This window comes from Xiphophorus couchianus, chromosome 2 (genome assembly GCF_001444195.1).
Source record: "Xiphophorus couchianus chromosome 2, X_couchianus-1.0, whole genome shotgun sequence".
NCBI classification, from domain to species: Eukaryota; Metazoa; Chordata; class Actinopteri; order Cyprinodontiformes; family Poeciliidae; genus Xiphophorus; species Xiphophorus couchianus.
The window spans coordinates 20924512-20951712 of record NC_040229.1 but is presented as its reverse complement, the minus strand read 5'-3'; the positions used below and the strand labels follow the sequence as shown (position 1 = coordinate 20951712).

The window sequence follows — 27201 nt, the reverse complement described above, 5'->3', positions numbered from 1 at the left end:
TTTTAACCCAACATAACTCTCAAGAGATTGGTAGGAAAAAACGGAAGAAAGAAAAGAGGGAGGATGAAAGGAAGGACAAAGGCCATATTAAGACAATGGGATCGATAATGATGTCTACAAGCATATTAAAAAACGAACATTGATGTAAACGAATTTTATTGGTTCAAAGCACAAATGATTAAAAAAATTTTAGTCAACATGTCAAGTCAATAAAAAACAAACAATAGAAAAATCGGTAAAAGTGGAAAACATTCGAGAGAACGTTCTTCAGCTGATTCTTAGTTCGTTTTCAAGTCCATAAATTTTGGCTTTCAGAGCCATAAGTTCATTCTGAACCTTTTTCGTCCTTGAATTAGTTTGTCGTACTTCATGCAGAATGGCTAGGTCCTGGTTGGGCCCAATGTTTAATGTGACCTGAAGAAAACAAAATGATTTAGGTTTTATAAAGCTTGTCATATAAACATTAAAACAACAAAAAACACATAGTTGGGGCATTTTTTTTACCTTGAGGAGCTGTTTCTCTACATCTTTGAGCTTCTGTCTGAGGAGTTTTAGATCTGCCTTAAAGCCCTCCACCTCCATGACCCTTCTCTTCTCCAAAGCCTCATAGCGCTGAGTCATGAGCTGGAGGCGACTGGCCATCTTGTCTGAACGCTCCTGAACATAAACAGGATAATTCATAAGAAAGTCAATTTAAAAAAAAAAACACACAAAAAAAAGCACACAATCCAGAATTTCTCAAAGTAGCAAACCTTAAATATTTCTCTGCCTACGTCTCCTTCCTCTCTGATTTGGGACAGTTCTGTCTCCAGTGTGATACATTGCTCTCTGAACATCTCTGCCAACTTGTGAGCTTGTTTCAGATCATCTTGTAGAGCCTGATAAAAAAAAAAAAAAAACAGCACCAGGATAAACAGGTATTGCTTATTGATGACGCTGCTCAGTAAATTTAATTTAGGGTGTACAACAAAAATAATCAAGTAGCTTTTATTACCTTTTTCTCCTGCTTATGCTTGTCAGACAGCTCAAGTTGGGGTTGAGGAAGAAAAAGAGCTGATCTGCTGCTGCTGGGCTGCCAGGATCTTGTCAGTTCAGTGCTGTCGAACCGGGCCTTCGCCCTCCTCAGTCGGTTGTGGCAGGAGTCCAGCTCCCTCAGCAGCCGATCTTTTTCTACAATCCAGCTTTTCTCATTGGCCCGAGCGTCAAATTTCTGCTGTAAGAAATCTCTTGTGCTTTCATGCAACAGGTTCTGAGTCTGCTGGAGCCTGACGCGTAAACAAAAAAAGATTCAACGTTACGGTAAGCTCTGTAAAGAGTACCGCCCATAAATTTAGATATTAAAAAGACACACTTTTCACTCAGTGCAGCAATGCGTTCCTGGTCTCTGTGTCGCTGTGCCTGAGATTCCTCTGTTATGATCCTCCGATCCTCAAGGAGAGCTTCTATCTGCTCTCTGACCAGACGCGTCTGTTCCTCCATCTGAGCCTGCAGCGCCTCCACCTGAAAATGCAAGCTAACACTGTAAAAATGACCATAACTTGAAGCATCGTATTAATGTGGGAGAGAAAAAAAAGACAAAAGAGAAATAGATGTCATTTTTTTACTTTTGTAGTGTCGCTTATCAGAGTAATAATTAACACGTTTTCACAGTGGAGCAATACCTGCAACAATAATGTCTGGTTGTCGTTCCTGTACTTCTCTACACCATCACCAGCTGATTTTGTTTTCCTGTTAGCCTCTGTTCAAACATTAAAATGTAAAGATAATTTATTTCTTTGAAAAACAAACCAAAAAAAATAAATAAACACACTCACTCAGACTGTTTTACATAAATAAACTAGATAGTTTCAAACCTTTTGTTGCCGCAGCAGGTCTTAGTTTAGTTGGCCTTAGACTGAGATTTTCATCAAACACGGACTCCGGGTGCCTCTGAGTAATTGTGACCTGACAAAGCAAGCATGACGTTGTCATTAGGGTTGTCTGCATTTCAATGTAATTTTTTTCTGCCTTTAAAAATTAAGTGTAATTCTCTTAAATTTGAGTTAAATGTGTACACAAAATTACAAAATAGTTTTATTGAACCCAAATCAACTATGACATACTTAATATAAAGCCACCAAAAGCACAGTGAAAGGCAGAAAATAATTTAGCTAAGCTTCAAAATAATTCAAACCCTTTAAATATCAGCCCATAGCCAAAGCCTTGAAAATTTTAGAGTTATCTCAATTGTCTTATATAAAAAGGAAACAATAATGACAGTTTGTCAATTGAAAGAGATGCTTCTGTTAAGCAAACACTATAGTTAAAAACCATTTATAACATCTTATACAATAAATGTAAAATATATTAGAGATCTATGAATTAGTGAGTCTGTTCCACCTTGTGTGGAGGCTCTTGGTGAAAGTACGTAATCTCTCCAGCATCAGGACCGACAAGAGCAAGAAGGTGTTGAATCTTTTTCCTGTCCTCCAACTCTCTGTAGTAAGAAATACAAGATTAAACACTGATGGGAGACAGCCAACATATTGTATAGTTAACATATTCATCCCAAAGCCATCCTGCGTCTTAAAACATAAAAACAAACAAACAAAACAAAAAATCCTCATATCACATTAATCACACACATTTAGTGACATCACAGATCAAGAGTTGGTGGCCACCTAAAAAAGTTTCTGGAAAACCACAGATGAAAATAATTTATAATAATTGTGTTTTATCCAGCGCAGTGCACCCACCTGATCTTTAGTCTGTCATTTTCTGCATAAAGTCGGAGAGACTGCTCTCTCTCCTGGAAAAGGTAGACCTGCATGTCACTCAGAGCGTTCTGAAGCTGTGTAACTTCTCTTTCACGCTCCTGTATGTCATACTGCAGTTTGTGCTGGAAGGACAGTGATACAGAATATTCCTTAAGCGATTTAGGAACTCGGATACTCAGTGACGGCTGAAAACCTCCCTCCCCAAAGAGAACACCCACCTGATCCTCTGCAATGCTTTTAAACTTTTCCAGCATTTGCAACAGCTCTTCGTGTTCACCATCATACTGGGCGATCTTCTGTCTGTAGAACTGCAGCAGCTCCCTGGAAGGACGCAGGTAAGCAAGACGCTCCTCTATGGGAGGAAGTGGGGAATCTAAATCTTTACTGGGGGAATGAATGCTGACTCTGTAGGACAAAAAAATATATATGTATGACTCATTTTAAAGATTATTCAACTTCATATTCAGCAATGTACCTGTGCTCATTTAACACAAATACTTATGATGACAGGACTATTTTTTTGGACTGTGAAAGTGCACTGACGTGAAAACATTTTAAGAGACTAGATCTGTAGATTGGCACAAACATCTCTAACCTGTGAGGCGTTCCATGCTTTGCTGGAGATCCCATTCTTCCAAACATCTCTGAAAACGAGAGAAGAAATTATGCAGCAACATTCAGCATCGTGAATAAATGCAACCTAGTCCAAAGGAAGTTGTTGTTGTCTATCAAATATTTAATTATAAGACAGTTTTGTTCATGCATAATTAAAAATAGTAGTAATGGGAGAGGAAAAAATAAATCTAAGACACCTCTGTGACATTTTGAACTTCCTTTCAGCAACCGAGCTAAAACAAGATTCACATGAACCCACTGAAACAGTTCTTTATAGGAGAAACATGAGTGATCGTATTAATGGAAAATAAATATGACATCGTCAGTCTCTTTGTCTTTACATTTGGTCTAAAAACAAGCCACCACATTAACGTATAATAGCATAGTTGTTTCAATGATTGTCAAAGTATTTTTAAAGCGGAATAAAATGAACTGTTACATACAAGTAAAGACGTCGGTTCCAGAATCTGAACTGTGTTGTTGCTCAGAGCAACGGCGCAGTTCTTTTTTAAATCCAGCGTGCTTCCGCTTCTTTGTGACTAACTGTGCAGAGGAAGTTGGGAGCGCCACCTATCTGCTGGGCTGTGCAATTTCCTAATGTTATTTAGCGAAACCATTACCATCAGATTTTTATTCATTTCAGTCCAATGAATGTGACATATGTGGCTTAAATGTTGTTTTTGGAATAAAATTAAGAACGTTTGGAAAAGTACAGCAGCAGCTCTCCACAAACTAGTCAAGTTTGCCAACAAAAAGCGGTGACTGTCTAAAATTTCAAAATAAAAGTATTTTTTTTGACAGGTTAGTATAAATTAAAGCACATGGAAAAATCATTTAGAAAAGATTATTTTTTAAATATAATTTATAATTGCATGATAACCATAAAAGCCCCATGAAACAGTCCGTGGCGAAAAAATATCAACCGGAAACGCCTGTTTGGCCTAACTTGACCACACTGGCTTGGGTCCTGTAAAACTTCAGCGACACCACCTCTTCTCTGGTCGGACTGTTTTGTCTTTCTCTCAGAAATGGAGCGGAAAGTTGCTCGAGAATTTAGACACAAGGTAAGATAATCAACTTTTTATTATATATTCCAATAATATCTTAATAAAAAATGGTACTGTGTTACCTGGTTGTTTATTGCGGTGTCTCAGGTGTTTCCACCGGAGAGGATGTTGCGCACACAGAGGCCTATTTCTGAAAGAGCTGAATCAGTCAGGAATTATTTTAAAATATAGTTGGTTTGAACAAGAAACCAAAGTTGAGTCAGGACAATTTCTTTAATCTATTGTTTATCTTGATCTACATATTTAAAGACAAAAAACAAACAAACAAAGAAAAAAATATTACTGTCACTAGAGGTACTTTGGGGTGAATCTTGTTATTTTGAGGTATTTAACATTCCTTCATAATAAAAGATTATTTATGTCGACAGAAATTCCCGTCAAAATTCTATCGTACAAAGAGTATTATGTACTTACAGATTAAAGTATTTTAAAACTAGGGTGGACTTAAAAAGTGAAGAGGGAATTTACTGTTTAAAACTCTTCAATTGAGCAAAGTAAACAGAAAATTATTATAGACCTACAATTAACTCAGATAAATGATCATATTTTGATTATATTGAATAAAATTAAGTTTCAGCTCCTTTTCCACTTTTAGCCATTTTTAATGTGATTTGACAACATTTAGGTTACACACATTTTAATCTTTGATTTTTCTTGCTGTTGAGAAGTCATATTATTTAGATGAGCCTTTAAAACTATCAAAGAGCATAGAATAACTGAGAAAGGAAACCTGATAGGCTGGGGCATTTTTATCCTTGGAGCATGCAGGGATCACCACAAGGCCATCTGTGCTGCCAGGCAGGGCCCATATTGTCTCTACAAAGGGCAACATAGCATTAGATAATATGCCACAAATGAGCATCCAAGCAGAAATAACGAGATAATTTATGGGTTTAATTAGAGGCTCTCCACATTCAGTCTTTTGTTGTTGTTTTTCCAGACACGGTCATGTCTGCCCTGATTCAAAATAATTTTGGATTGTTGTTTTTTGTGCCTTAGAACCCACCTGAGCTGTATATTTGATCAAAGTTTATGTAAAAATGTTAATCATTATAACACTTCTTATACGTGAATATTGTATAATCTACTCCTAAGTATACATTGCCCTTCGATATAAATGCACGACACACAGGGAGCTCCAACGTTGTTATTTTATGATTCCAAAGTCTGTGGTTCAATTCAAGGCAGGGCTAACCATTTCCAGCAGCACTAAGCAACAGACATTTACAATGGTCATAAAGTCAGGCGTGTTTTGAACACACCCATTTCATTTTGATGACCTGTCGTCATAAAACATTACCATCAAAAATACTTGTGCATGTCAATAAATTGGAATATCACTCAAATGAATCTATTTCTGTAAATACATTCAAAACGTAAAGCTCATTTATAGGATTAGCTGAAACTACGTTTACACAGACTAAATAAAATTACATAACTTTTCTCTGCTCAATTTCTGACATTAAATAAAATTAAGTCTTCCCTATTTAATGTCATGTCGGATAGGAAAACATGATTTCTCTTTGGCTAATGTCAGAATTAGGAAGAAGCATTGTTTTTATACTTTTTCCAAAGTCAGAAGGAGACTGATGATTTTTAATAGATGTCATCATGAAAAAGTGTATCTTTTAATGTAGTGTATGTAAATATTTCATGACTGTATTAGGTTCAGTTTTTTCACCAAATTGCTGAAATAAGTTCACCTTTTGAAGATATTCTTGTATCGTCCTTTAATCTTAAGTTTAAGTTTAAGATACGTTTGTGTGCGAATGTTGGGTGTCATGTCTGTGAGATGTAAGTTGACACTACTGACCTTCCTCTTGCCGCCTCTCTAGCTATTATCTCCTAGTGCTTTGATGGAAAAGGACAGCGGTCATAGATTCAGATCATCCCACAGTTTAGTTTCACCCTTACTTCCTCTGCTTAAATGAAATCAGGTTCTGAAATTAGTGTGTGATTTATCAAAAAGTAGCTAAGGGATATCAGGGTGAAATGTGCATCAGTGATTGGCCAAAGCGTTTCCTGAAAACCATCCTGCTGCACCTGAGCCATCATCAGGTTAGTAGATGGCTTCGGCCCCTCGTGGCGTTGGCGGGACCATGGGTGGGACAGAAGGGTGTGTGTGTATGTGTGTGTGTGTGTGTGTGTGTGTGTGCGTGTGTGTCGGTGAGCTGACAGAAGATGGATGGTGCCAGATGTTTCTGTTCTGTTGCAGGTGGAACTGCTGATTGAAAATGAGGCAGAGAAGGATTACCTTTATGATGTTCTCCGCATGTATCACCAGTGAGTACCATCTGTCATTTCTCAGGTGGTCGAAGTGAGTGTTAGTTGCTGTTTAAAACCAGATATCTTTGTCTAAGTAAACTCCTGTAGAGTATTTATTAGATCTTGTCATTTAGGGAGAACTACTTCGAATAAAAAACAAATAGTCTTGAAGTAAAGCCCTTATTATTGATATGCTGGAAATCAGTTTTACTTTTAGTTTCGTCTTATTTATGACATTTTTGTGATATGTTTTCTCATTTAATCTGAGTTGTCTTGCATCTTTTCTGAAGCTTGTTGCTTACTGAGATCAGAGTAACTGGGTGAACCTAATGAGGCCAGTAGGCTAAAAGTCTTCTAGGTTTCAATTAATCTTTGTACAGAAGCAGAGTCCTGTGGCCTCATTGGATGAGCCTCTGATCCATTTCCATTGTGCTCCGACAAGCTTGACTAGTTATCCACAAAAGCTCTTTTTTTATGCTCGTCCTTCAAATGGGGCTGAAATGACACATATGCATAATTAAACAAGCATACCATGTGTAGTTTCTTTTCTCTTTTGTCTCCATCTGAATTGCAGCAGAGAGAAGACTGGATTATCTTTTCCATTGACATACAATGATATATTTATTCTTGATCCTTTGCTTAACTAATTATCATTATCTGTATTATTTTTAATGTGCAATAAAAAAATCTGGTTGCTGTGTAGAAGCTTGTGAATTAGTAAATTAGAATTCATATTCTATGGTCTTCTTCTACTGTCTGGTTGAAATGATTGTGTGCATTAAAAATGATCTAATTGTAAAATCGTAATTATTTTGGGGCATTCAGGTAGGTTGAACTGCTTCATTCCCTTTTTTAGATTTTTTTTAGAGTTTTAAAAGTTAAATACACTGCTCAAAAAAATAAAGGGGACACTCAAATAACACATCCTAGATCTGAATGAAAGAAATATTCTCATTGAATACTTTGTTCTGTACAAAGTTCCATTTGCACAACAGCAGGTGAAATTGATTGTCAATCAGTGTTGCTTCCTAAGTGGACAGTTTGATTTCACAGAAGTTTGACGTACTTGGAGTTATATTGTGTTGTTTAAGTGTTCCCTTTATTTTTTTGAGCAGTATATTTATTGTTATGCAGTCATGGTAAAAACTGCACCCCACAATGGTGGCTTACTATATGACTTTACTATAAATAAACACAACTTTGCTTCAACCTTCACAAATTTCACATTGAAGTTTGTGAAGGTTTATTTAATGCCCCGTCACAAGCATTTCAAGCAGGTTGAGTTCATTTCTTCATGATATTCCTGCCCAGTTGGATTATGGTAATGCAGACATGACTACCTGCATGCCACAACAAAATGACCCTAAAGTTGGGTGTGGTCTTTCAAGAATTATTAAGCATTGCACATTCCCTCCTAAATCATGTGAAGCACCAAGGGATGATAGTCAAAACCTAATTCTTATATTCCTTTGCATATCAATGTTTTTTAGCCTATCCTTCTAACTCCTCCATAAATTTAAATCCTGACCATGTTTTGTGTTCACTCAACCTTTCAAAGTAACCCACCATAGACTGGTGTAACCCATTCTCTCTCTCTTTCAGGTCTATGGATTTGCGGGTGCTGGTGGGAGACCTGAAACTGGTCATCAATGAACCAAAACGGCTTCCGCTGTTTGATGCGATCCGGCCTCTGATCCCACTCAAACACCAAGTCGAGTACGACCAGTTCACACCTAAGAGGTCAAGGTGAGTGCAGGACAGCATTTTAGCTGTTTTGCTATGGAGACAGTTTCAGCTGTGATGTATCTTAGTGATAAACTTGATTAAACTTCAGGAAACTCAAAGAGGTGCGTTTGGATCGAACACAGCGTGACGGACTGGGTCTCAGTGTTCGAGGAGGACTAGAGTTTGGCTGTGGACTCTACATTTCACAGATTGTCAAAGATGGACAAGCTTACAATGTTGGCCTTCAGGTACGTAGATATTAAATATTTCTAAAAAATGTATCTTTCTTTCAGTTTTCTATTTGTCACACATTTTAGGAGAAAAAATTGCACATATTAAAATCAAGAAAAATATATCTCGTACCCTATTCTAGTGTTTGCAAAAGTTCTTAGATCTTTAAACTTTTTATGCTATGCGAAGTTAAACCAAAACCTTAATGAATTTGATCAGAGTTATGTGACACAAAGTTGCACATAATTTTCATGTAGATGGTTTATATGGTTTTCAAGTGTAAGTGAGTCCATCCCTACTTAAACCACCTTTTGCTACAATTATATGCAAGTTTTATGAAGCATGGCTTTCCGAGCTTTTCACATCTACAAAGGTAATTTATGATCCAATTCTTCTTAGCAAAGGAACTAAAGATTGGTTAGAGGGGATGGAGCACATCTGTGAAAACCTGTTTTCACGTGTTCTCCATATTCTCGGTTGAATTTAGGTCTGGTCTTTTACTAGACCACTGAAACTTATGAATGTGCTTTGTTGTATGGCCACAGTTCTAGAGTGACTAAATGTGGCCCAGGCTCTTCAAGCAAATGCATTTTTAAAAATATCTTTAAATATCTTGTCACAGACAAACAAAATATTTACTGTTTATTTACCAGATTTTTGCACTGACATTAATTTGAAGTAATTTGGACCATAAACATCCATCAACCTTTACTTAGAAGCAGACTTTAAAATATGGATTGGTATCGACAATATTAGTCATTTTTTAACATGTTGGTCTGATAAATAAAAGTGACCCGATATTGAAACCGATAATTATTTCCATATTATTACCATTTATTTCTGGAGGACGTTGGTCATGTAGTATTTGATAATGTTACAGTGAAAGTGGTATTAGCCGTGGTCTTTTTAATCGATATCAGTACCAAGTATTGATATTAACTCATATTTTCCATATCGATGCATCCTTACTTTAAACAATCCACCCTTAAAAAAAATCTGAAAACTGGATGCCTTTTAGACCTTTTTATTTTTATATCTGTGATGATTTACAGAAATCCTTTTCAGAAAAAAACCCATTTTTGTTTAGTTTATTATTTGAGCAGATAAATATAATAATAAATGTCACAAGCAGTTTGCAATTAATTAAAAGACAAAAGGCAGTAAGTTCTTTAAATTTACGATTTTGGCTCCCATAATAAAGGGTTTGTAAAACACTATTCTAAACCATTCCTCAGTGGTCCTGGCAGTACGTTTATGATCATTTTCTTGGAGACAGAAAAACCTCTGCACCTGTCTCCATCCTTGGTCATGGTAGGTTTACATTTTTGTCAAACCATTTCTAATAAAAGGATTATTTTTGTATTTTGTTACGTAGTATGTGGGACCTGAGATGACCATGCAACACACAGTTTGTGTGATTGTTAAATCAGAACTGTGTTCAAAGGATCCACTATTTGGAGTAGATCCCATTTACTCCCAAGATGGCTCTGCTCCAGAAAGTATTTATGAAAAGCTCTTCAGATTTGTGTTTTAAAACAGATGCCATTTCTATCTCTGTTTCCTCAGTGTTGATATAACAGATAGAACGGCTCATAATGGTGTCTTTGGAGCCGACTGGCTCTTTTCTGCCCTGCAAGATTACAAACATACAATCGGTCTCAAATTCTCCAGCTGTGTTGTTGAACGTAACGCTCACGAATAGTGTGCCCCTAATGAATTGGCAGATTGTGCTGCACTCAAAAGAACATTGAGTTCCTCAGACTCATTCATTCCAGACAGTTCATTATGTACACAATTACAGGGGAAGAAATAAACATACATGCAGGCTTAGAATCAGGACTCATTTTATTTGTGATTTTCCTTTTCACAAAACATTAATGTATTCATTATCATGCCTTGTAAAAAGAAAGCAAAGCTCAAATAATAGGGCAGATGGTTAAGTTAGGACACAAAATGAAATTTCAGCACCAGAATTTGAATGTTTCTATTTAAGGCCAGCCCCTGTTTCAGAGTCTCTGGCTATGTGAGCCAATTTTAATTTCTAAACAAATTAAAATTGACAAATAATTTGACACAGGAAGCAAACGCATAGAATATTTCTTGGGCTTCATGCAGAACTAGCAACCTGCTGTCTTTTTAAAACATCCATAGATCCTTAGATAAAAGTAGATAGATGGTGCAGCATTATTAGAGACAAAAAGGCTGATTTATATATATAATGTAGAGAAAATGATTGGTACTAAAAATAGACTAAAGTATTAAAGGAAACTTATGTTGCAATCACATGTTTCTACTACAGGTAAGGGAAATATTAGTGAGCATAATTTCACAGAATTGAAAAATCCAGAGTATCCCTTTAACAGCTCTTGTCTGACAAAATCAGATTATATTTCAATTTGACTATAGGTGTTTCTGTAGCCTAATATTATCTGAAAGATGTGGGTCTTACTGTAATATACAATTAAACACTAATCATGTAAAAGCATCTTCTTGTAAGAAATAAACTAAAATGTAGGACTTTTAGAGAGTCCTACATTTTTGTAAAGAGACATTATTTGTTCTCTTCTTTTCAGTTCCTGTATATTTAGACAATATTCTTAGAAGCTTATTGCAAAAACGATTTAGTGAAGAAAATATCACTTCCAAGACAAATTGTTAAACTAAAATGGTTTGTACAAATCAGCAGATCATGGTCTGTTGATCAAACAGGAATGTAAAAATGTTGGATTAGCAGAAACGTCGTCTCTGACCTCAGCAGATTCATTGAAATGAAAGTGTCAATTTTAAGGTCTGCACTGATTTACAGGTGGGTGACGAGATCGTGCGAATCAATGGCTACTCCATCTCCTCCTGCATCCACGAAGAGGTCATCAGCCTCATCAAGACCAAGAAGATTGTCTCACTCAAAGTTCGCCGTACGTTGACTTTTGTGTCGTCAGTACCAGAAAGAATATTTAATACTTCACTATATCTGTGATTTGTTATTCATTTGTCTTTTATACAGACGTGGGGATGATCCCAGTAAAAAGGTCAGGTTTATTAATTCTTTTCTGTGTCCTGCATGTCCAAAAACAGCTGCTTAGTTTGTGTGTTTTTGTTCGCTCCAGCTTGTCTGATGAACCCTTGAAGTGGCAGTTTGTGGACCAGTTTGTGTCTGAGTCCGGGGTAACAGGCTCCATATTTTTTTCATGGCTTTAACCGGCTCAAAAACTCTTGTTTTTTATTCAGTTGTTTTGTTTGTACTGCTTCAGGAGAAGAGAAGCAGTGTGGCCGGCTTGGCGTCTATTGGTGGGAAGGAGATCAAGGAGAAGAAGGTTTTCCTCAGTCTTGTGGGAACTAAGGGTATGGGCATCAGCATTTCAAGCGGCCCAACCCAGAAACCTGGGATCTACATCAGCAACGTCAAGCCAGGCTCCCTTTCTGCTGAAGTCGGACTTGAGGTGATTTCTCCAACAGGACTCTATGATGTCTCCGATAAAGGAGAGTAAATTAAGCAATAATTAATTCTCTCTTAGTGTGTATATTATCACTTAATTGGATTTTTAAATAATTGATTAAATATTGATTCAAAATAACTTCATTCTTCAATAAGATTACCGTAACCAATAGGAATTGTTTTAATACTGTTACAATTAACTGTAATTACTGTTGAAAGTGTGCTTTAAAAAGCTCTACTTTTCACAAAGCATAATTTTAATAGATTTAATCAACAAGTAGAGGAAGGATCTGTGAGTTATTAAATGATGCATTACTCTAAGAATAATTCATTTTCTTGGCTAACAAGGTTTTAATTTCAACAGAGCCCCCTAGGGAACATGGAAGACTTTTTTTCCTTTTGAGTTACCTCTCTAAAGTATTGTGTTCTCTCGCAATAATGTACTGATTTTTATTTGTAAGAATGTTTTTGAATATCATTCTTTTCCTTTCCTCTTTTCTTTTTTCTCTCACTATTTTGTGCTATTCTGTCACATAGAATCCCAGCACAATAAATAAAAATAGCATGTTTTTCTTATAATGAGACACATGTGAAAACAGGCTGAAAAGGTTTATTTTAAAGAAATATGCATGCATTAGCTTTGTGTTATTAAATACAAATAAATTATTAAGACATGTAAGGACATCCTAATACTTGTAGTTTATGGTTTTTATTTTCATTTTTCCAAAGTGTTACCGCTCTCATACAGTCAATGCTTGTTTTATCTACTGCAGGCTGGAGACCAGATTGTGGAGGTGAATGGAGTGGATTTCACCGCTCTGGACCACAAAGAGGTGATTTTGTTCATGACAACATCTGTCATTAATTTTCTTTGTTTTATATAGCGGTACACACACAATACATATACCTGCAGCTGATTATAAATCATAAAGGAAAGACTGGCTAAGAGGCAGTCTAAGAAATTTGAATGATGACTTTTGTTTCTTTTAAATCTCAATTTTAAGGCTGTGAAAGTCCTGAAGAGCAGCAGAAGTCTCACTATCACGGTTTTGACAGGAGCTGTAAGTACACACTGTGTTGTCCAATAACTGCTTATACCTTTTAGAGTACAATGTTTTGTACTTTGTCTTATATTAAAACTCATACATTAAATTATAATGTAATGTACATAATTTTGAGACATTAACTAGATTTAAATTATAAAGTGTATTTTGTTTAAAAGGACTCACAAAGACTTTCTATTTATCTTTAATTTGATATAAATCAAATACATTTGAGTAAATCTCAATGTTCTTGATCAAATTTAAAATTCTGCGACAACAATTAAACAAACTGCTGCTAAGCAACTAGTGCTGTCGTATTTATCTTTATTTGTGGAGTGAAAATCCTGCAACTGGGATGAAACTTGAATTGTTTGCAGGCCCCTGTGGTTCACTGGATGGACCATCTGTCATGAGTGCAAGACCACAAACATTATTTTCTTTCTTCTATGCATCACTCTGAATAATGTGCACCAACATAACCTTTCCATAATAGACAGCTTAGAAAAATGTCTGGAGGAGCAACATTTATCCTCCGTAAAGTCACTTGACAGATTGTTTGCTCTTGCAGTCAGTGATGGGGACTGTGTAAGTGAGACAAGCAGTCATGTCTTATTATTGTCTTCCTTGGTGCCTGTCTAATGCGTTTATCTGTGAGTTTGTCTTGATTTGGATGTTGCATCCTCCATCAGCGGGTATTGAAAGAATGGCCTGTGTTCCAAAATCAGACGACTTCTGCTTGTGTGCCACGCTTTGTGTCTTTTCTTGCATATCTGCAGAGGGAACACTGCAACAATAATTATATGCAGTAGGCAGAACATTCATTGGAAAAAGTGCTTTCTATACGAATGAATCCTCTCTACGATGATATAATGGCAAAGTTTCAGACGTGACTGGGTTGTCAATTTGTATAAATCCAGCCTTTATTGTGCTAACACACAAGTGCTGTTCTGTTAAGAAAAAAGTAAAGTAAAAATGAACATATTCTTGCTCCTTTTATAGAATATAACTTTTTACAGACATGGTGTGACTATTTCTGTAAAAGAAGGACGTTTGGCAGTTTGCTGTTTTTCATGTGATACAGATTTGTGTTAGCACAAAGCTGAGAAGGAAAGACATTCCTAATGACCTGAAAGAAGCATTTCTTCACCAAGACGTTCTCTTTCCTGTCCCTGTATTAGACCTGTGCACCCGGCTGAACAACAACTGCATATAAAGGCACTCTGATTTTTGTTTATGGCCGGTTTTCACTCTCTTAGGGAAGTGAGCTGTTTATGACAGACGAGGAGCGCCTTGCAACCGAAGCCCGCCGGGAGGTGGAGAGGCAGGAACTGATGCATCAGAAGAAGGTTGCAATGGAGACAAACAAAATCATTAAAGAGCAGCAGGAGAAGGAGAGACAGTGAGTGAACTGCACAACCTTTAATTAGCTTCACCCAGACACTGATAAATGTTCTGTTTTTTCAAACAAAAGAAGCTGCCACACAGGCATTTGCTGCATGACTATTTGAAATCTGGCAGAAGCTAAACTTTTTTTGAGTTTATAAAAAATAATTACTCTCCTTTTTTCCCCTGTATTTTATGTTTAAAAATTATAAATTGCATCTGTAAACTTGGCATCATATTCCCTGTATTTATAGTCCTGATATCTGAACATGGATTCATGTTGGGGTTTTGATGTTTTTGATGCTTTTCATAGGAGAAAGATGGAGATCTCCCAGAAAGTAGCGGAGGAAGAGGAGCGCTATAAAAGCGAGATGGAAAAGTACCAAATTGTCCATATTCAGTGAATTAAAAATATATTTGTTGAGCTTTTTAGCTTTTTTTTTTAAGTTAATAAAATATCTTCTATAGTATTGAAGCAGCAGAAAGGAAACACAACAGAGAGTGGGAGGAGGACTGGGGATCCAAAGACAGACCAAAGAGTCCCCGCCCTTCAAAGAGCCCCTCACCGGAGATGAAACCTCCAAAGGCCAAGAGTTCACGTATGATCAAAAGTTTAAAATGCATGAATCCTCTGTTCCAAACTTTCCTCCTCTTGTTTCTGTTTTATTTCAAATATTTTTTTCCTGCATGTTTTCGTTTGTGTCTGCTGGTTGCGGTGCTGTTTTCTACGGCCTCTTCTCTTAGTTCATGGAGCCAGCTCCTTCATAGAGGAAGAGGAGGAAGATGAGCAAGACAGCCAAGTGAGTTTGGAGTTTCAGGTGTCATTTATGCCAGCTGTGCTAATTGACACACAAAAGTTTCAGATTTCCTTTGACAACAATAATGTAACCATGAGAGCAGACTTGAAAATTTCTTCACATATATTTTTTAAAGTTTCTGGTTGAATAGAATATAGAATTTTTCTAGAAATAAGATTAAGATTTTTCTAAAACAGCCCAAAGTTACAAAGCCAACTATTTCCGCATGACTGAAAAGCTACAAATACAGTGAGTTATTAGTCAGAGGTTTTAATAAATCAACCTAAAGTTAATTAAATTCCTCATGTCTCCTTTGCTTGTTTTTAAGTCATATTTTTAGTTTGAATGCAACTCTTTCATAATTTAAAATACAGTTTTTATCTTTAATTAAAAATGTTGTGCTACTTCCCAGCCAGACAATGCCTCTCTGAGTGCTGTGTTGTGTGAGATTTCACATTTCAAGAAAAAAAAAAAATGCTCAACTGTATGGATTTTACTTGAATGTAAACTAAGTTTGTGATTTAATTTTTCATGAAGAGTGTGTTCATCTCTATCCTTAGCATTTGGCTGGTTTTATCGATATGAGGGGAAGCTGCCTTCACTGCGAAAGGTACAGTTTGGTTGTGTTGTGTGAAGTGGATCTGAACAGTTTACCTTGAAATCTGACATTTAACTCAAATGGTTGGAAGTGAGCAGGGATCGTTTTCTCAGATTTTCTTGTGTTGGTGTTGCACCAGTTTGTGTTTGTATTATTTAGTTGGCAGTGGCTGTGTTTTATTTTTATTTTTTGCATTTTGCGTTACCCATCTGGTGATGCCTCAGAAAGGAGAAAAGAAAAAGAAGAAAAAGAAAATGTCCAACACAGACACACTGCAGGAGCAGCGAAAGAACAAGAAGGAGATGGAGTTTGAGCTGAAACTTGCCAGAGAGAAGGAAGGAATGCAAGAACGGGAGAAACAACTAAAGATCAATCGCCTGGTTCAGGAGGTACGAAAAGATGTAGTCTCAGCTCAGAGGAATATATTTAATCAAAGCTTCCCCTTTTTCCACTCACTTTGCTTCCCAGCAATTTGCCCTGTAATCTTTTAAAGTAATCTTGACCCCAGGTTTGCAATTTTCTGCCTTGTCTAACCACACATTGACAGATTGACAGTAAAATTAATTCTCCCCAGCAAACAAACACTAGTTAAAAATCATTATTACCTCTGAAAGACTGCAACTGATTGTCAAAGCTTGAACTGAGGAGTAACAATGTGCTTTTCATGCTGGCAGTGGGTCAGGTTTTTACCCTTCTGGCTGAGGAGGTTGTGGGAGTTTTGTTGTCCAGTTGACATACTGTATGTTTCTTGTTTGAGCCAAGACCTGGAGCTGTTTTCAGCCAAGTACAAAGCAGCCGGAACAAGAGTCTGCTCCTCTAGATCTGAAACAAATACTCTCAAATGAAAAAGGGTTTAAGGTTCTCTTCAGATGAGGAATCAGTTTCTGCATTTGGCAAATCAGTTCAAATGTCTTAGAGTCCTGGTCATAAGTGATAGTGGGATGGAGCAGGAGATTGATTAGAGCTAATCTGTGGGTGCTGTTCTGATTTGTCAAGTGGCAGAAAGACCTTTAAAGTTTTAAAGCCTAAAAGCAAACCTCTAATTTACTGGCCCTTCTCTGTTCCACTACTTTTCATTGCTAAATTCCTTGATGTGTCTTTGTCCATTGTTAGTCTAATTCTACTTAGCTACAGTGAAAACATATGAATCATAATGGAGACTATGAGATCCTTTATAAAAGGATGACTGGGTTCACCCTTTGAGATCAGGTGAAAATCTCCATTATCCATTGGATGTTTGGGGTAGAGTTTCAGAAAATCACCTGTTATAGATGTCAAGTTCACATACCACTGGGAGGTATACCTTTCATTGGGATGTCCAGAATCCCTGAGTACCTCTAGGAACATATTCCTAGAAATCAATAATATATATTCCTTCAGGCCTGATAGCAACCTTGGATCCCCCTGAATGATCTGGAGTTTGTTGTCTGGAGCAGCAGACATGAAAGAGTGTCACTGCTGGATCTGTAATTTCTTTAAAACCACTTTAAAAGATAGAAGCAATCTGCCATTTGGAAGCAAATATAAAGAAATGATTGAAATCTTTCCCTTTGTTACCCACAGTAATGTTGAAGAGCTTCAAAGTGAATCCAAATGTGCTGTTTATTGAAATTTCTGTGGCAGTTTGCAGTTTTTCCAGTGAAGCCTTGTGTCATGTCTTGGGTGACAGTATGTGTGAAGGTTTTTTTCTCTAGTTTGTGATTCTGGCTGGCTGTAACTCCATCCCAGGTCTCAGAGACTGAAAGGGAAGACCTGGAGGAGTCTGAGAAAGTGCAGCACTGGGTGGAGCGACTATGTCAGACTCGGTTGGAGCAGATCTCTTGTGTGGAGAATGAATCCCCAGAGGTACAAAGTCTTCAGTTTGAACCTTCCTATGCTCAGAGCTTTTCAACAGTTGTAGTTTGTTTCTAGCATGGATGATTTCATGGAAGATTTTACATGGGTGGTAAAGTATTTCTTATTTGTTTGTGGCTTAAAGCTCTCCCCACCTCGTTCTCCTGGCTCAGAGCCAAGGGTGAAGCATTTTCCTGGTGGTTTCAACCTAGCAACCACTGATCTGGACGACATAAACCTGGATGAGGTGGACCAGAGCCTGAGGGGGCCTCTTAAAAAACTAGTCCCGACTCAGCCCACCACAAACCAGCCTCCGCCTCCCTTGCCTCGCCCCCCACCCTCACCCAAATTGAATCCAACAATCCCTAAGTACTCCCCGCCCTTACCTCGAGTATCCCCACAGCGCCGGCCTCCTTCTTCCCCCAGTCCTAGGAAGCCTCCATCCTCTCCATCCACTTTGACACACAAGGGGCACAAGCCTCGCGCACATCCCCAACATACACAACTGCGCCGCCCGTCTCACTCCAACTACCCTCTGCCATCTCAAACGTCAAGACCCCCATCTTCCCCTCAACCCACGCCACACCCCCATCCTCTGCCTCCCCCTCCTCCTCCGCCACCACCACCTCCTCCTCCGCCTCCTCCTCCACAGCACTCTGGAGAACGTGAATACCGCCAGCATCACCACCACCACCACCATCACTTCCAACATCCTCCCAGCCCTCCCGAACACAGGAGTGAGTGGGAAACAGGTGGCTACCTCCCCAGAGGGGGGATTTATGCATCTACCAGTGAAATGTCTCACCCCTCAAGTCCAAAGGTTTGACTTCTTCATGCTTCATGACAGAAGTATGACGAGTGCGAATTGCCTTTTCATTGTGATTTGTCTTTAAAATCATGAGTGTTTTTGTGTTAGGAGCATTTGTGCTCTTATGAGCCTCTCTACAGCTTTTATTGGTAGAATGAACTGTAGAGATGGTTGCTGATGCTTAGCTGTGTCTCTGTGGTTTTTATAGAACATAGTGAGCAGGATGCTGCATGGTGTGTAGCGTGTGATGATATTTTAACAAAAGCCTGTGTGTGCTACTGTTTTGAGCACCCCCGAGTGGATGTTTTTCTGAATGTTTTACCATCAGCTACATTGGCTATTAAATTTGTAGACATGCATGAGAAAATGTCAGGTTTGTGTGAAGTGAAACCCGTAGAGCCAGAGTCTCAAACTGCATTCCTCAAGGGCCGGTGTTCTGCCACTTTTAGATGTTGCTCTGCTTCAGCACACCTGGCTCCAATATAAGTTCACTAGCAGAGTTTTGTAGAGCTTCACTGCATGGTAGTGAGGCAGTAATTTAAGCGTGTAGAACAATGGACACTTCTAAAGGTTGCAGGACTCTGGCCCTCGAGGATTGCAGGTTGAGACCACTGTTGTACCAAAATGGGCTTCAAAAAAGTATTATTTTAAGGGACTCCAAACCAATGTGTCAAGGTTATTTTTTATATTTTTCTTGCATTTTTTTTCTCCTCAGTGTATTTTCTATTGCACTGTAGAAAGTACAATTCAAAGTGTATACTTCACTTTGAAGGTGGAATAAGTTTTGAAATGGTGTCATTCATGGAGATAGGAAAAAATGGAAATTTTAGCTAGAGTGTGAGTTCTTTTTAGATCTGCTGTGCACTTGGAGTTTGTGATGTATTGAAATATGAGAAGTACTTTGGGTGGGTGTTTGACATTTCTAGCATGAGCCAGACAACTGAAGGATTCCTTGTATTCTAGGTGATGAGAAACACCTCCCATGTCAGTCATATTTCCAGTTCAAGCAGTCAGCTGGTAAGCCTCCCTCCTTGTGAAAACTCACATCAACCTTGTGCTGTATTTGGAGTCGGCTGAGCTTTGTAAATGTTTTGCTTGGATATGTGATCCAATAGCAGCTGGCTCCCAGTCCCCCTAACCAGAGGCGTCAGATGGCTCCCGTCATGTCAAAGCCCGTCATGCTGCCGCAGTCGCAGGCTAACCGGCCAGATCCGCTCCGACCTGCTGTCCGTTCTGATGGCCTGGTATGAAGCTTATTAGGGTCATCTGGCACAGTATGCCATCAGCTGCAGCAGCTATCAATGTCTGCCTCCTTTTAAGAGCCCTAGGAAGTTTTCCAGATTTCCAAACAATCTGTTATTTTTATTTCAAACAGGCCAAAGATTCTAGTATTTTTCTTCAAAACCTTAATTAAAACAGGCAAATCAAGTTGTGTTTGCGGCATGTTGGATAAGCTGGTAAAGAGCAATCATCTTTCCTGATTACAAATGAAACCTTAAACAGCCACTTTGCCATCTGAGCCATTAGCACCACCACAGGCCTTTACCTCCGCAGTGAGAGATAAAATGACACATAGACAAATCTCTGCTAATTGTAGCTGCTGCTGCTGCAGGTAGAAAAGGAAATGTACGTTCCTGTTCTCTCTGGGGATCGTAGGTATTGTGAAAGTTATTCCTCAGTCACACGTAGGCGCTTACTATTTCGGTGTTCTGAGTTTACATTTTGACTGGATCTGGTCAAGAAATGTAGAACATGAAGTTGTTATTCCTTCATCTCTTTTATAGTTAAATATCTTATTGGTAAAAAAAAAATACATGGAAGAATAACAGCCATCTTGGTAAAATATTTGTAAATTATTTTATTATAAACGTAATGCATTTAAGCATCCTTTCAGGGCTGCAGTTGTTTAGACAGACATGTTAGAGAAAATGTATTTTGCTACATTTTTGTTACTCTGGGCTGTTTTTACTGGAACAGCAAAGTGTGCTTGTTACTGTGGACATATTTGATGCGTTGTAATCAGATGTCAGACTTCAATAGAGGTTCAAAGTTCCCACAGGGCCTGGAAACTGTTGAAGTATCAAACTGAAGAATGTATTTTTCTTTTATTCCTGCAATCTCACTGAAAACGTTGAACCGGTGTTGTGCTTCAGCCTCCAGAAATGCTTAAACGGATGGTGCCTTTCAACTCGTCTTTCAAATCAAACAACAAACAAGTAATCCTTTCTTCTTGTACCTTCCCTACTATGCTTGAGTGCTGCCTTCCTTTTCTAGTTTTACCTTTTTGTCTCCCTGACTGGACCCTCAGTGATGGCTTTTCCATGTTTTTTCCCTGTCTTCTCTCTGCACCAGTTGCACCCCTGCCTTTTTGATGAAGTGGTTCATGCATGACTGTATTTTTATTGATTGGGAGCAAAATATAGAGGCCATGAACATGTTTAGGATGGGAATGCATGTCATGTGGTTGTTGTGTCACTAGGGAGGTTAATTATGTTTTTATTGCTAAAGAGGGATTTTACCTTCTGAATTCACCACTAAAAATGCTGATTGAAAACATCTGTCGTCACACTTAAGCTCTTTATGCATTACGACGGGACAGGAATGCCTTTTTTCCTATGGGTTTCATTAAATTTATATGATATTGCACATGCAGGAGGAGGCATGTTTACCGAAGTCAACTATTATACTACAATAAATAAAAACAAGGCATATATAGGGTTATTTTTACATCAAAGAGCATTTGTGCAGTAGCTGGAAATGAATTGTTAGATTAATGTTTGTTTTTTTCTGTACTGGAAACTCTGGGCTGAATAAATGTGATTTACTCACCCTGAGAGCTTGGTTCTGTTTCCTTTTTCCTCCTGTAAAATGAAATTGCTGCAGACTTGACGTGGATCTGTGTTATTTCCTTCTGTGGTTGAACGGAGAATCACTCTTGTTAAAATGTGTCAGATTATTTTTGATTTGTGAGAAACTTTGCGGTTTTTCAGTGTTGAGGCTTATATTCAAACTTTTACACTGAACTGGTTGTCAAAGGAAATCTGACCTCTTGTCACACAACTCATGTTCACTAAATGTTGTCTTCATTTGCTCTTTGTGTATTCACTTTAAATTAATTACATATTGATGTTTTCTTTCAGGGATTTCAGAAATACGTGGACGACTTTGATCCTTACTCCATGGTATTGTATCCTTGGGCTACAGAAAAGGAGATTCAGTTCTTTTATTTGACAGAAATCATGCATAGAAACATTTATCTTTTTTTTTTACCCATCAACTGATGTGTTTAAAGAACTGTTTAAACAGATTAAAGAACTGTCTTTGTTCCATTTATATTCCCAGGGGAGGTAGACTCAAACTATACATAAAATACAAAGACTAACCTTTGGTCTACATTGAATCTTTTTCATCAGTAAGATGAGTTAAGATATTGACTGGTCTCAGTCAATATCTTAACTGGTCACATTCAATATCTCTCTTAGCAGAATCCCACATCCTCTGAAGTGTTACAGAAGAGATAAAATTTACTGCATATGTAATTATTCTCAACCAGCACTTCTCTATTTTAAAGCTACTAAAATCTGTACTCATGATTTCCTCTTGCTGGTTAAGTTCATTTGGAACATAGGTTACCATTTATAATGCCGTCAAGTCTGTTATTTCGTCACTTTCATTTAGCTACGATCCAAGTGATTTTTTTTCTCCTTCCCTGTTTTCTTGATCAATAGTTCTCCTCAGAGCAGGTAGATGGGCGAGATGTGAGACTGTTAAAAATCAAAAAGGTAATTTTTTTTCATAGTTAAAACAAAAGGCCTGATTCTTTTTCACATTCTAGAACATGACTGATGATTTCTTCATTTTTTTTATTTTTTAAGGCCGGACAACTTGAACTTGCTCTTGAAGGGGGAGTTGAATCTCCTCTTGGAAAGTTGGTGGTGTGTTCAGTGTATGAAGGCGGTGCAGCCGATAAGCACGGTCAGCCGAATTCTTCATTCCATGATTTAACTATACTGCAACCATGTAGGGAGTTTGAAATATTACTGTTTGGAGCAGATTTGTTGCACTAAGTGATTTAAAATCCTAATTTTTTTTAAAACTCACAGAGAATCAAAACAATAATTTATTCTGTCTGTTTCTTTTTTTTAAAAAAACATTCAAAACATTTAACCTTTTATCCACTTTCAGCCTATTTTTATGTTTCAACACATAATTTGAAAATTTTAGACCTTGTATGTTTTTAATCAACAGTTAGTTCCTGCACTGACTAAACTGTGCATCTGTGATAGTTTTAGGAAGGCCTTAATGCTGATTATTTTTGCATCTTAAATGTCTGTTGTTTCTTTGTGTTTGTGCGTTTGCAGGAGGGGTTGTCCCTGGTGACGAACTCATGGCTGTCAATGGGAAGATCCTGATTGACGCTACTTTAGAAGAGGGACAAAACTCTCTGGCTCGGGCCTGGAACAGTGGAGGGGTATGAGACCACTTAGAAATTAGAAGACATACTCTGGATTTTAACAATATACTGTACACAGTTTAATTGAACATATGTTATACATTCAGCTGAGGTTCTTACTTTGTATTGATTTAATCACAGAGATTTAAAATCATTTCACCCCTCAGGACTGGATCGATGTTGTGATTGCTGTGTCCCCTCCAAAGGATTATGAAGATGAAGTGTAAGATTTATTTTTGTTATGTTCCAATACGCTTTGTTGCATTTTACGTGCTAAGCTATGAATCTTTTGAAATATGACGAAGTGGTTCAGTAGTTTACAGATGGCGGCTCGTGTTTCTGTGTGTGTGCATGTGTATGCAGCCCTAAGTCAGCATCAGTCAGTCCCCCTGTGAAAAGAAAGGTGTTTGAAGGCAGTGCAACACTTTACAGACATGGCTATCAGCTTCAGCACTAGCCCCACCTCTCTTCCTTCCTCACCCTTGTTCTGGTAATCAACTTAGCCTTCAGCTCTCATCTTCTCTGCTGCACGTCAGAGGGGAGGTTTGGTGTGGCGGTTGTTTTTGTTTTTGTTTTTCCTCTTGGGGACATGTGACAGTCTCTCTGACAACTTGAATACTTAAGACAGCAAGAGGATTTTAATGTTTGTTTCCTCTCATCCTGTCAGGTTTATGGTCTCCTTGTTGCTTGGTTTGCTCCATAGAAAACGGTCATGACTTTGAATGTACACTGTCAAAACGAGGATTTAAATAAAACACTCTTGCTACTTAAAGACATTTATAATAAGTGACAGATCACTTTGTGTATGTGCTGGACTCAGTGAGCCATAAACATGTTGTTGCATGTTCTCAGGCCACGGACACCGCAGACTCCTGCCAGCCTTCAGCAGTTGTTCTGATTGATGTTGTTTCTTTGACTGTTACATGTCTTAAAATCTGTTCCAACCTTTGAGTATGAAATGTTTTTATTGAATTTACTGTCACAAGATTACATCCACTTATTGTATTAGTTTTGGGCTTTTGGTGATTCATTTGAACTTATTGTAGCTTTTCATAAACTACTATTAACATTTGAGTAAATGTCCTAGAGGTGGATGCAGACAAAACATCAGTTGTGGTCATCAACAAGCTTCTGGAGTAATTATGACTGACATTTTGACAACTATAAACAATTTAAAATTGTTTTTCTGGTTTGGGCCATTCCGAAGATGTAATATTATCCTTTTTTAAAATCCTTTTCCAAATCGGATTTGATGTGCCATATCAGGTTTTCCTGTATAGCTAACGATTTAGGACTCAGACAGAGAAACAAGTCATGGCCGAATAGCTCTCCTTGACTCCATATTTGTTTTCATCTTTGTCTCCTCTGAACATAAACCTTTCACCTCAGAAAACATTTAGTTGTTCCATAAAGAGCATTTGTAATTTTCAAACATGCTTCAAGGTTTGATTCTTTACTGGTCAGCAGCATCCTGTCAGGTTTCATCTGTAGCTCTAAGCTTTATAGTAATTCATATGTGCAAAAAGAATGGCTTAAATAAATCACTAAAAGCTCAAAATGAATATGAAATGCATGATGTTTACATGTAAACTTTTGACATGACCTGCATGTAATGTGAGAGATGCACCAATTGCAGTTTCTAGGCAGATTCTAGTCTTGATCTGGGAATTTTTCCAAAAAAGCATAAAAACTTCAAAAGCTTTTTTACAACTTAAAAATATACATTACATAAAATACATATTATTCAGACTTGGGTTAAAGGTCCTCAATTTTATTTTATTTTTTTCTCAGCTGGGATCTATTATATCCTCCAGGTTAACGATCAAAAATTGCACCTCTTCATCCTCTTCTTTTTTTTTTTCTAAATAGGTCTAAAATAAATAAAATCACAATGTTAAGAAGTATTTTTCTTTGTCATATTTCTTTGAAATATTCTGCAGCAGCATCCATCATAATTTTATTCAGGATTCAGAATATAAAGGACAATAAATCCTTTAAAGGGGCAACTAGTTTACAACTACCAGCTGTTCTTATGCAGCTTAAGACAGATGGGCAATGAACGCCCTCATGCTGTATGTAAAATTAAGATGTAAATTTAACAAAATTAACAGCATAAAAGAACGTACTCATAGTTTCAATATTATCATCCTATTTTCCTTTTTTGAACTTATTTCCCCCTGTATTTTTTAAAAGCAATCTGTACTGTACCTTTTCTTTACACCTGTCAGATGTTCACAGTTACTTAGCTGTGATTTATTGAGAGTTGTTTGGGGAGGAAGAGATTATTTTGAGGACTGTTAAACTGAAAACCATCAGGTCTCTAGAGAACAATTTGCGCATCTCTAGATACTTTTTTGCATCACAGTAGTTTGGAAAAAGTGACTGTCTTGTAACTCATTTGCATTAGTCCATCGCTGTTTGTTGTGGTTACTGTGCAGTGTCTATAATAGGAAAATGACAAATACATGTTTGTTCTGTTCATATTGCATTACACTTCAGATAAAAGAAAAAGCTTCTATTGTTTAACTTCTTTTATTAACTTTGCTCCTTTCTCCTGCAGGACATTCTTCTAACACCACCAGCCATTAAAACCAGATTCATTAGGAGGAACCTCTTCAACGAGAAGACTGAGAGGCTCTGTGCTTTTTCTGCTTTATCTCGTTTTGGGACTGAGCCAAGCTGTCGTTCAGACTGACGCTGCATCACTGATAGCCATCTTCTCTGTCTTGTTTTGTCAATGGATGGTCCAATCAATAATCAAATTTCTCCCTTAGACCTTCCCTTCTGCAAAAACTGGAAATAATTGGCTTCTATTATGCTAGCATCAGTCACTATGCAAATGAAGGAGGAATTTGAATAAATAATCAATAATGCGTTCAGAATTTTCTTGACCCCAATAAAGAACTGGTCAGACTAAAATTGAGGTTCTGCTTGAATATTGATTTGAGATTTTTTAATAAATTTTTTTTTTTTTTACAAATTTATATACTTAGTACTGTAAATATAGTATTTTTAAGTAAAGGTTATGTTTGCATCTATCCTCTGCAGAAATATGCATATCCAGTATATAATCCACATTTTTGTTTAGATGTATAAGAGCTTGGGACTCTGAATTAGTATTTTATATACAAGCGATGGAAAAAAAATGTCACTGTCTTTAAGTTCGTGGGTTTTTTTTTTGTACTAGTATATAAAAAAATCATCTGGAGTTTTCATTTGCTACATCAAACCTCAAGTGTGCAAAAAACCATGACAGATTCTGTGGTGTCATTACATCTGAAAAGTTGCATAAGCAGTACATTTATAGAGCCCAACAGATTCAATGACTTGACTGTGTCTTTCTGCATGATATGAACCGGACCCTTCAGACCTTGACCTAAATCAGATGCTGAAGTGTGAGCTTAGGGTCTTAAATCTTCAGAAATTTCTTCCTTAGTTCTGCTCGGTTGTTTCAGTTGAAAGGTATTTTCCAGTTTTGACAGTCATGAGTAAAAGCATCAGACTTGAGTTCACCTTCCACACCTGTGGAACCATCTTCTCAGCAGTCATCGTCCCGGACAGAACGGCCATTTGCTCATATTTATTGGTGTGAGGTAGGGAACTCACCAGACAAATAAGAGCAATAAGTGAGGCAGGGACTAATCATTTACTAAATATAAAATAAAATAAAAAATTATTTCACCAGAATGCACGCAAAAACTGCATGAGTGAAATTAGTGAGGTGAATTGCCGGGAGAAGACCTACATTTTTTTTTTTACAGAGACGGGATATTTATATTTCTACATTTTTGTAAATCCTATGCATGTGTTGGACTGTATAAAACTGGCAAATTAAGAGACAACGAAGTTTTCAAATAATGATTTAATCCATTAAGGAAAATAAGTTATTCAAACTAACCTGGCATTGTATGAAAAAATTATCCTGTTACTTAGTAACATGATAAATACAGGTAAATACTGTTTAATGCAGTATATGTTTTCCAAACATTCCTCCTATTTGGCATTTAGTTTTCTTCCTTTTTATGCCTTATTCATTTCACAATCAAGTTCAAGCTGCAACCAAGGTTTCTTTAAACATTGATGTTAATACTTTATTTTAACATATCAAATTTATCATTTAACTATGAACTGTTTATTGATTTTTTTTACCAACCTTTCTATCTTGTGATTTTCTCTTTTTTTTTTTTTGCG

General features: G+C 37.3%; 2 protein-coding genes across 5 annotated transcripts; one reads left to right on the top strand and one right to left on the bottom strand.

Moving 5' to 3' along the window:
* Positions 1 to 139: 139 nt before the first annotated feature.
* ccdc77 (coiled-coil domain containing 77) lies at positions 140 to 3919 on the bottom strand. The gene is made up of 12 exons (XM_028036715.1): positions 3815 to 3919; positions 3352 to 3400; positions 2975 to 3161; positions 2736 to 2878; positions 2380 to 2476; positions 1854 to 1944; positions 1662 to 1738; positions 1352 to 1500; positions 995 to 1265; positions 753 to 878; positions 505 to 657; positions 140 to 414 (listed from the first exon to the last, which is right to left on the bottom strand). The coding sequence occupies exons 2-12, from the start codon at positions 3396 to 3398 to the stop codon at positions 268 to 270; spliced, it is 1488 nt and encodes a 495-aa protein (XP_027892516.1). The 5' UTR covers positions 3399 to 3400; positions 3815 to 3919; the 3' UTR covers positions 140 to 267.
* A 382-nt stretch (positions 3920 to 4301) lies between these two features.
* Positions 4302 to 27138, top strand: ush1c (Usher syndrome 1C). 4 transcript variants are annotated; one of them, XM_028004988.1, is made up of 20 exons: positions 4302 to 4435; positions 6654 to 6721; positions 8306 to 8449; positions 8538 to 8676; positions 11466 to 11574; positions 11664 to 11688; positions 11767 to 11824; positions 11911 to 12099; positions 12869 to 12928; positions 13100 to 13156; positions 14395 to 14537; positions 14835 to 14900; positions 14990 to 15120; positions 15266 to 15321; positions 21698 to 21739; positions 22286 to 22339; positions 22433 to 22532; positions 22919 to 23028; positions 23178 to 23233; positions 25571 to 26258. In XM_028004988.1, exons 1-20 carry the CDS (start codon positions 4400 to 4402, stop codon positions 25581 to 25583), a joined length of 1656 nt encoding a protein of 551 aa, XP_027860789.1. In that variant the 5' UTR covers positions 4302 to 4399; the 3' UTR covers positions 25584 to 26258. The 4 variants fall into 4 exon arrangements, with proteins under 4 accessions (XP_027860789.1, XP_027860809.1, XP_027860781.1 ...); XM_028005008.1 differs by lacking the exon at positions 25571 to 26258 and adding an exon at positions 23374 to 24871; XM_028004998.1 differs by lacking the exons at positions 4302 to 4435; positions 6654 to 6721; positions 8306 to 8449; ... (9 more) ...; positions 14990 to 15120; positions 15266 to 15321 and adding exons at positions 15334 to 15928; positions 16141 to 16305; positions 17645 to 17761; ... (2 more) ...; positions 19673 to 19801; positions 20711 to 20773 and having other exon boundaries at positions 25571 to 27138.
* The last annotated feature ends 63 nt before the right edge of the window (positions 27139 to 27201 follow it).